This window comes from Tupaia chinensis, unplaced genomic scaffold (genome assembly GCF_000334495.1).
Source record: "Tupaia chinensis unplaced genomic scaffold, TupChi_1.0 Scaffold000624_1, whole genome shotgun sequence".
Classification (NCBI taxonomy): domain Eukaryota; kingdom Metazoa; phylum Chordata; class Mammalia; order Scandentia; family Tupaiidae; genus Tupaia; species Tupaia belangeri.
The window spans coordinates 113918-124454 of record NW_006160144.1 but is presented as its reverse complement, the minus strand read 5'-3'; the positions used below and the strand labels follow the sequence as shown (position 1 = coordinate 124454).

At 43.1% G+C, this 10537-nt stretch overlaps 1 protein-coding gene across 1 annotated transcript in view; it reads left to right on the top strand.

The window, feature by feature from the left end:
- EFCAB3 (EF-hand calcium binding domain 3) overlaps nt 1-6314 on the top strand; it is a 119139-nt gene extending 112825 nt beyond the window's left edge. The window contains exons 27-28 of the mRNA XM_006159101.3: nt 2888-3010; nt 5860-6314. Of these exons, the coding sequence (XP_006159163.1) occupies nt 2888-3010; nt 5860-6186 (450 nt within the window). The 3' untranslated portion in view covers nt 6187-6314. The remainder of the gene's footprint in view (nt 1-2887; nt 3011-5859) is intronic.
- The last annotated feature ends 4223 nt before the right edge of the window (nt 6315-10537 follow it).

Genomic DNA, 10537 nt, shown 5'->3' with positions numbered 1-10537 from the left:
GGGGGGCCCCCCCGCCCCATAGCGGGAAAAACCCCCCCAAAAAAAAAAAAAAAAAAGCACAGTGGAGAAAGATAAATAAAAGTAAATACGATTTGAAACATTGCAGTGATGCTGAAAAACACAAAGCACCTTAAAAGCAACCCAAGTGGGGGTTAGGGGCTTGGGGAGCCAGCAGATGATATAATGATTACATCACTGGACTCCCACATAGTCGTCCACAGTTCGAGTCTCAGACCTGGCAGCTTAAAACTCATGTCAGGCTGGGACCAGCAGTTAGCGTAATGGCTATGTTGCTGGACTCCCATGTAGTCGACCACGGTTCGAGTCCCAGATTCAGTGGCTTGAACTCATGCCAGGCGTGCGTGTGTGTGTGCCCAAGACCCCAAGAAGAGAATGGAGGAGAAAGGATTGCGGCGTAGCCATCACCCCTGGGGGGTGATTTCTTGCTTTCTGTCTCTCTGGTGAGCGCACGTGCCCTATAGCAAAAACCTCTCCAAAAAAGAAAAACTCATGCCAAGTGCAAAGTTCGAGTCCTGGACCCAGCTGCCTAAAACTCAGGCCAGGCACGTGTACATGCATGGCCAAAATCCTAAGAGGAGAATGGAGGAGAAGGGAATGTGGCATGGCCATCCCCTCTGGGGTGATTTCTCACTTTCTCTCTCTCTCTCTCCCCAGCAGGCACAGACATCCTATAGTAAAAATCCCTCTCTTAAAAAAAAAAAAAATGCAACCATAGGGCTAGCAGTTGGTGCAATGGCTATGTTGCTGGCCCCTCAGTGCAGCAGCTGGACTCTGTGCATAAGAAGCCAGACCCTACATGGCCAACTGAGATTTGAGTCCAGCTCCAGCAGCGCGAGGGGGCAAGCCAAGCATGTGTGCATCTGTGCTCAGGGTTCTGATGAGATGGAGAAATGGAGGAAAAGGGATTGTGTTATGGCCATGCCCCAGTGTGAGAGGGTGCTTTTTCTCGCTCTCTTTCTGGTGAGCACACATGCCCCCTGGCAATTAGAGAGAGAGAGAGAGGACAGATCCACATGGCTACTACAGCTCAAATCCTAGCCTGTCAGTTGAAATACATCAGACAGTATTCAACAGGCTGGAGGACAAAGAAATAAGATTGAGGGCCAGCCGATGGTGTGGTGGTTAAGGTACTAGATTTCACACAGTCAACCACATTGAGAGTTCTGGACCTGGCAGCTCAAAAATCATACCAGGTGCGTGTATGCATGTCCAAAATCCCAGGAGGAGAATGGAGGAGAAGGGATTGCAGCAGCATGGCCATCCCCCCATAGGGTGATTTCTCCTTTCCCTCTCTCTGTCTCTGTCTCTCTCTGGCAAGCACACGTGCTCTATGACAAAAAAAATTAAAAAACAAAAGAAAGAAGATCACCGCATGACCATACGTGCTTATCTCTCTCTCCTTTCTTTCACTGTCACTCTCATATACATGAATAAAGAAAAAGTAGGGGGACCAGCGGTTAGCGTAATGGCTATGTCACTGAACTCCCATGTAGTCAGTCACAGTTCATGTCCCGGACTCGGTGGCTTGAACTCACACCGGGCACGTGTGCATGCATGCCCAAGATCCTGAGAGAAGAAAGGATTGTGGCGTGGCCATCCTCCTGGGGTCTGCTTTCTCGTTTTCTATCTCTCTGCCTCTCTCTGTCTTTCTGGCAAGCGCACATGCCCTATAGCAAAAACCTCTCCAAAAAAAGAAAAAAGAAAAAGTAGTGGAGCCAGCAGGTGGCATGGTGGTTGGGGTACTAGATTCCCACATGGCCAACCACAGTTCGAATCCCAAACCTGGATTGTGTTCTCACTTTCTCTCTCTCGCATTCATGCCCTGTAGCAAATTGAAAAATAATAATAATTAATAAAATTAAATAAAAAATTCTTTAAAAAAGAAAAAATGTTTCAGGCCTTTAGACTTTTAAGTACATTTGTAACCAGGAGGAATGACCCTTGGAGATGCAGTTCTCAGTCCTAGCAGGATATTAGAATCTCTTGAGAGAGCTCTTTAAAACCCCAGTGCTTGGTACCAGCAGATGGTGTGATGGTTACATTGCTGGACTCCCACGTAGTCAACCACAGTTTGAGTCCCAGACCAGGTGGCTTAAAATTCAGTGTGGGGCACATGTGCGTGTGTGTCCAAAATCGCGAGAGTAGAAAGAGAGAAGGGATTGTAGCGTGGCCGTTCCTCCTGGGGGTGATTTCTCACTTTCTGTCTTTCCATCTCTCTGTCTCTGGTAAGCACACACACCCTATAGCAAAAATTCTCTCTAATATAAATAAATAGATCAAATAAAGCCCCAATGTCCAGGCCACAAAACAACAACAACAAAAAACGCACACCAGGTGCATGTGCATACATGCCCAAAAGCCCCAAAGGAGAATGGAGAAGGGATTGCGGCATGGCCATCTTCCTGGGGTGGTGAGTTCTCACTTTCTGTCTGTCTGTCTCTCTCTGTCTCTGGTGAGTACATACACCCCATAGCAAAAATCTCTCTCTTAAAAAAAAAAAAAGTTTGGAAGTGATAGCGGGTGACAGATATACCCTGTCGGGGGCACATTTGTTGGTGATGACTTGAGACTTTTTGGGTCAGCATGGAGTTGGTTCCTATCTGCCCTTCATATTCATTTCGCACAGGAACCATCTGGTCTATGCTTTTCTTTTGCATAGGCTTCAACGTTATTAAAGAAAAATGACCAAATGCCTATTTACACATGGCACTATACTAGATACTCCAAAACCACTGACAAATGGCTTAGCAATAATCTTACAAGTCATATACAAATCCTTTTGTAATAAAATACTCCTCTGTTTATTGTGTCTTTATATAATTCAAACTCAAATGTATTAATAACCTTTTTATAAATGTGCATAAAGGCAGCAAATATAAAGCCTATCAACCCTGCCTCAGGCTACTCAGATGACATCCATGCCATTGATCAGATATTCAAGAACAAGCAGACTTGGACTGTGGCCGATGCAGCTGCTATTAAACCACACGTGAGTATGCATTGCTGAATGCCTTCCCAGAATGCACTGCAAAAATATTTTCCACTTCAATGTTGTACCAAAAAAAGCTAGAGAACTTTTATCAGCTCTGCCTTTAAAATGAGACAAGATCATTTCTCATTTTTACCTATTGTAATGACATGCCTTACTCTATAATCAAATGGATTCAAATGTTAAGTGTTATGATTCATCAGACTAATCACCTGTATAATGATATTCAGCATCATTTCTGGGATATTCATTCATTTCATGCTGGAAATAGCAAGCTAATTAAGGTCATAAACTGACAGTCACAGTGAGTGGTATGCTCAGGGAGTCATGATGAGTGAAAAAGCATCTTCATTATAGCAACTAGAGAAACACTAACATTTCAGACTTGGTAGCACACACAGACACTGCTCTTTGGCAGGCAGAGGCCCACATGGCTCAGTTTCAACTTCCAGCCCATCCTATAAGGTGGGTGCAGTATGCACGCCTGTAGTCCCAGCTGGCAGGGAAGTTGAAGCAGTATGTAGTGAGACCTTGTCTTAAAAAGGAAAATAATTAGGGACTGGTGCTGGCAGGTGGTGTGGTGGTTAAGGGGACTGGACTCCCTCATGGCCAACTGCAGTTCGAGTCCTGGACCTGGAGACTTGCTTTCTCATTTTCCATCTCTCTTTCTCTGTCCTTCTCTGGTAAAATAAATAAATAAATAAATAAAGTTAAATAAAATCATTCTTTTTAAAAAACAAATTAGGGACCAACAGATGGCATAATGATTACATTGCTGGACTCCCACATAGTAAACTGCAGTTCAAGTCCCAGATACAGCAGTTTAAAACTCACACTGGGCACATGTGCCCGAAATCCTGAGAGGAGAATGGAGGAGAAGGGATTGTGATGTGTCCATCACCCCAGGAATGATTTCTTGCTTTCTGTCTCTCTCTGTCTCTCCAGTGAGAGCGCATATGCCTTATAGCAAAAAATCTCACACAAAAAAGAAAGAAAGAAAGAAAGAAAGAAAGAAAGAAAGAAAGAAAGAAAGAAAGAAAGAAAGAAAATAAAGCCTATCAACCCTGCCTCAGGCTACTCAGATGACATCCATGCCATTGATCAGATATTCAAGAACAAGCAGACTTGGACTGTGGCCGATGCAGCTGCTATTAAACCACACGTGAGTATGCATTGCTGAATGCCTTCCCAGAATGCACTGCAAAAATATTTTCCACTTCAATGTTGTACCAAAAAAAGCTAGAGAACTTTTATCAGCTCTGCCTTTAAAATGAGACAAGATCATTTCTCATTTTTACCTATTGTAATGACATGCCTTACTCTATAATCAAATGGATTCAAATGTTAAGTGTTATGATTCATCAGACTAATCACCTGTATAATGATATTCAGCATCATTTCTGGGATATTCATTCATTTCATGCTGGAAATAGCAAGCTAATTAAGGTCATAAACTGACAGTCACAGTGAGTGGTATGCTCAGGGAGTCATGATGAGTGAAAAAGCATCTTCATTATAGCAACTAGAGAAACACTAACATTTCAGACTTGGTAGCACACACAGACACTGCTCTTTGGCAGGCAGAGGCCCACATGGCTCAGTTTCAACTTCCAGCCCATCCTATAAGGTGGGTGCAGTATGCACGCCTGTAGTCCCAGCTGGCAGGGAAGTTGAAGCCGTATGTAGTGAGACCTTGTCTTAAAAAGGAAAATAATTAGGGACTGGTGCTGGCAGGGGGTGTGGGGGGTAAGGGGGTGATGAGTGAAAAAGCATCTTCATTATAGCAACTAGAGAAACACTAACATTTCAGACTTGGTAGCACACACAGACACTGCTCTTTGGCAGGCAGAGGCCCACATGGCTCAGTTTCAACTTCCAGCCCATCCTATAAGGTGGGTGCAGTATGCACGCCTGTAGTCCCAGCTGGCAGGGAAGTTGAAGCAGTATGTAGTGAGACCTTGTCTTAAAAAGGAAAATAATTAGGGACTGGTGCTGGCAGGTGGTGTGGTGGTTAAGGGGACTGGACTCCCTCATGGCCAACTGCAGTTCGAGTCCTGGACCTGGAGACTTGCTTTCTCATTTTCCATCTCTCTTTCTCTGTCCTTCTCTGGTAAAATAAATAAATAAAGCATATGCCTTATAGCAAAAAATCTCACACAAAAAAGAAAGAAAGAAAGAAAGAAAGAAAGAAAGGAAGGAAGGAAGGAAGGAAGGGGCAGTAGTATTGTATTGGGTAGATGACACCACACAGGGGAACAGTAGTGCGTGTCACAGGAGACAAAGGTGCAAGCTCCCGACCTGCCTCGTTGGGGCACTAACATACATGGAAGCTGCTTAAAACCAGAGGCTTCCAGCCCCAGGCACCTGCTGCTTGAGAAGATCAATAATGTGACATCCCTCTAACCCAGTTGAGGCAGAGTGCTAGGGATTTGCTAGCTGATTTATGTGTCTGCTGAAGGCACAGCTAGGCTGAGTACTCTCTGGCTATCTCAGTCTGCTCTCTGTTTTGGCTGCCACTGTATACCGAGAACCCTTACGTTTGTCATTAGCCTAGACTTCTTTCCTTCTGTCTTACCTCTCTGACATGGCCTGATCAACTTATCTACCTTTATGCCCCATCTCATAGCATTTCAAACTCACCATCTTCTGCATCAAAATGGCTCTCCTCTGGAGATTCTGTACTCGGTTGATACCACCATCTTCTCAGTCACTGAAGCTGGAAAGACAGGGCACAACATAGAGACTGATTTTCACGTAGCCTGGAACTTAACTCGGGATATCTATAATTGTGGCCCACAGTCAAAGATGTTTGAAGGTAATGACAATGAACTTCTGCTTTCTCACTGCAGGTGAAGAGAGCTACAGATAACTATAATTTAGGAATTGCCCTTGAGCACCGGAAAGAAATGCTAGACCTCTGGCGGAAGATCCGAGGGGATTTGGTTGGGATAGAAACTCAAAATGAGTCCTTTTATGACACATTTTCGACTTACACATGGTCCTGGAATATCTGCCAAGAATTACTTTCTCCTAAGGACTTAAGGCTACATGATGCCTACATGAATAGAAATTCCTTCTACCACTCCAGGTTCTCCTCCTTATCGGACATCAGTGAATGTGACACTGAGACAGGAAGAAAAAGAAAACGGAAAACTTCCAAAGGGTTTCGACAGTGAAATTTCTACGTTTTCTAAACAACTCATCTCAAAGTACTTTTTCATAGTTATCAAAATTATGGTTTCTTGCTTTTGTCTAGGACATTCTTAGCAGCTGGAAATTTTGACATCTTTTCGATTCTGACCAGTAAAAAACTTGAAATCGTAAAATGGTTTCCCTTTCCTGAATCTTTACTAGTACATAGACCCATGTTGCTCAGGTTCCCTAGCAACCAGCTGCACTCTGCTGCCCTCCCCTGGCTTAAAACTGCCTGGGCCTCTGCAGGAAGGAGAACGCAGGCCTGACTCCTGAGAGCGGGCCTAGCAATAAGTGACCAAGTTCATGGGGACTGTCTATGGTAATTAGAGTTTTGACTGTGAAAAGAGGCCATAGACAGCAAATGACAATGACCTTTCAGTTTGAAGAATAATATCACCAGCCCTCAGGAAACTTTGTTAAACTGGGGTGTTCACATGGTTCCTTAACCATGCATCTGCATACCTGTGGTTTGCATTACTCTTACAAATAGTTCATTTCATCCATTACATTTGGTGTTGGTTTTTTTGTTGTTGTTTTTTGGAGGTTTTTAGAGGCTTTTGCTATAGGGCAGTGTGCTCTCCAGAAAGACAGAGAGACAGAAAGCCAGAAATCACATACCTACCCCTGCAGGGGGTGGTGGTGGGGAAATGGCCACTCTGCCATCTGCTGGTCCTTCATTGTTGTTTTTTTAATACATTCAACAAAGGAGTACTACGGGGAATCAGCAGATGGCATAATGGCTATGTCACTGGACTCTCAAGTAGTCTACTACAGTTCGAGTCCCAGACCTGGCAGCTTAAACTCATGCTGGGCATGTGTGCATGCATGACCAAGATCCTGAGAGGAGAATGGAGGAGAAGAGATTGCCATGGAGCCACCCCCCCCTTGGGGGTGACTTCTCACTTTCTGTCTCTCTGTCTCTCTCTGTCCTGGTGAGCGCACATGTCCGAGAGCAAAAACTTCTCAAAAAATAAATAAAAAAGAAGCACCACAAAATTACATTACAAGTTTGGTAGGAGATGCAATTCTTTTTTATCATGGTAAAATATACATTAAAGAAAATTTACTATTTTAATCCTATTTAAGTGTGTCTCATCTGGTACATTTTTATCCTTTCTAGTTCCACTTCTGAAGTTCTTAGGGGATATTATTATGGTCCGTGAAGGTTGGCCACAGAGACAGATCACTTCTGGACTCAGGAAATCTGGATCTACCGAGACTATTTCTACTGGGTCCTCAGAAAAGTCGTGATGTATAATGCGCCATGACTTTTCTGACAACCCAGTATATGACTATTTTCATCTACTGCCAGGATGGCAAAAGTTTTTTATTTCCTGTGCCAATTCTTATCTAAAAGTGAAAAGAATGAGACGACTATTTGTAGAAATTATAAGAGATTTGTTTACAGATGTGCAGTTAAGTCCACCACAATTGACATATAGAACAAAGGCTTGCTAAGTCATTATTCTAGAAAAATATGATCCAGATAAAAGAAAAGATATGTTCAATATTGGTGAAGAGGGACTTGCAGGTGGCATGGTGGTTAAGGGAGCTGGACTCCCACATGACTGACCATGGTTTGAGTCCCAGACCTGGCAGCTTGCTTTCTCACTTTCCCCCTCTCTCTTTCTCACTCTGTCCCTCTCTGGTCAAATAAAAATAAATAAATTGATGGATAAATAATTAAATAAAGTTAAATAAAAAGTAAATATTGGTGAAGACAGTTGCTTATAATATAAAATTATAAAATGCTAGGATAAAAGCAATGAACATAGCAAAGGCCTTCAAAACTGTTTCCTGAGGGCCATCCCCATAGCCTAGTGGTTAAGGGAACGAGATCCCAGATGGCAAACCACACAGTTCAAGTCCCAGATCCAGCAGTTTAAAAAGCTAGACACTTGTGCATGCATGCCCAAAAATCCCAACAGGATGAAGAAATTTAGGAGAAGGAATTGCAGTGTGACCATTCCCCATGGGGGATGCTTTCTCTCCCTCTCTGATTGTCTTTGGTGAGCATATACCTATTCTAGTAGAAAAAAAAAAAAAAAAGGTTACAACAACTGCTAATAGATATGGGGCAACTTTATGGGTTTATTCTAAAACTGTATTATGACAGTGGTTGTGCAAATAGAGATTTTTATGAAAATTTACAGAATTGCACACTTAAAATTTATTAATTTAGGGACCAGTAGTTAGCGTAATGGATATGTCGCTGGACTCCCACGTAGTCGACCGCGGTTCACGTCCCGGACCCGGTGGCTTAAAACTCACGCCGGGCGCGTGTGCATGCGTGCCCAAAATCCCGAGAGGAGACTGGGGGAGAAGGGATTGTGGTATGGCCATCCCCCCTGGGGGGTGATTTCTCTTTCTGTCTCTCTGTTTCTCTCTGTCTGGCAAGCACACACACCCTATAGCAAAAACCTCTCCGGAAAAAAAAAATTATTAATTTAATTGCATGTAAATTATACCTTGATGAATCCATTAAAAAAAAAAAAGTTCTGGGAACCAGCAGTTAGTGTAATGGCTATGTGGCTGGACTCCCACATAGTCGACCGCGGTTCACGTCCCGGACCCGGTGGCTTAAAACTCACGCCGGGCGCGTGTGCGTGCGTGCCCAAGATCCCGAGAGAAGAATGGAGGAGAAGGGATTGCGGCATGACCATCCCCCCTGGGGGGGTGATTTCTCACTTTCTGTCTCTATGTCTCTCTCTGTGTGTCTGGCGAGCGCACGTGCCCTATAGCGAAAACGTCTCCAAAAAAAAAAAAAAAAAGTTCTGAATTTATTTGGAATGTTGTTTTTTTTTTTAATGTTGTTTCTAGGCCAACCTTATAAATGGTAGTGGTTAAGGTAACTGGATCTCACATGGCCAACCACAAGATTTGAGTCCAGGATCCAGTGGCTTCATGTACCAGTGCATGTGTGTGCATGCCCGAAAATCCAAAAGGAGGGAGAAATGGAGAAGAGACTGTGGCACGGTCATCCCCCTGGGGGTGCTTTCCCATTTTCTGTCTCTCTCTCTCTATCTCTTGTGAGTACATGTGCCCTCTGGCAAAAACTTTTTAAAAATAAATCAAAGTTATTTTTATAGCCTAGCTGCATTGGTGCAAGCAAGAACGTGCTGCTGTGTTGTGGCTGAAGCCACATGGGAGGACTAGATTCGGTTCCCAGGTCAACCTAAACAAGCCAGGTATGGCGGCATGCACTGGAGTCCTAACTAACTGGGAAGAGGATGGCAACATGGTGAGGCCTTGTCAAAAATATCACTCTATCTCTTATTAAAAAATGGAAAAGAGGAGACCAGTAGTCAGCATGGTGGTTAAGGTGCTGGACACTCCCACATGGTTGACTGCGGTTTGAGTCCCGGACCTGGTGGCTTGCTTTCTCACTTTCCTTCTCTCTCTCTCTCATCAAATTAAAATAAAATTAATGAATAAATAAAATTAGAATAGAAATTATTTTTTAATGAAAAAATATATTTATATAAATAAATTAGAAAGAAAAAGGCTGAAAGGATATAAACCAAAGTGTTAATGGACTAAATGAATGGTGGGGTTGGAGCATTTCCCTTTGTCTTAGCTATGCAGTCTAAATATTTTATGATAAAATTTATTTATTTATTTTGTTAGGGTTTTTGCTATAGGGTGCATACACTCACTAGAGAGAAAGAGAGAGACAGAGATAGAAAGCGAGAAATCATCCCCCGGGGAGATGACCCCGCTGTAATTCTTTAACCTCTATTCTCCTCTTGGGATCTTGGGCATGCATGCACATGCACCTGGTGTGAGTTTCAAGCTGCCACGTCCAGGACTTGAACTGTGGTTGACTATGTGGAAGTCCAGCAATATAACCATTACACCATCTGCTGGTCCCAGTAAACATTTATCTTGCCATAAGAAAAAACAAAGTGTTTTAAAATTAAAGTAGTTGGGATCAGCAGATGGCCTAATGGTTACATTGCTGGACTCCCACATAATTGACCGTGGTTCGAATCCTGAACCCAATGACTTGAAACTCAGCCAGGCCCTGTGCCTGTGTGCCCAAGATCCTAAGAGGAGAATGAGAGAAGAAATTGTGGAGCCATTCCCCCAGGGTGTGATTTCTCACTTTCTGTTTCTCTGGCAAGTGCATGTACCCTAAAGCAAAAATCTCCCTTAAAAAAAAAAAAAAAGGTTACACTAGCTTATACAGTGATCTAGGACTGCTACAAAGAATGTCTAGGTTTTGTAAAACCTTAAGCAGAGCAGATAACTATCCTCATCCTCAGCTAATACCCAAGGCAATAATCCGGAATGAAAATTCTTTTTTTTTTTTTTTTTTTTTTTTTTTTGAAA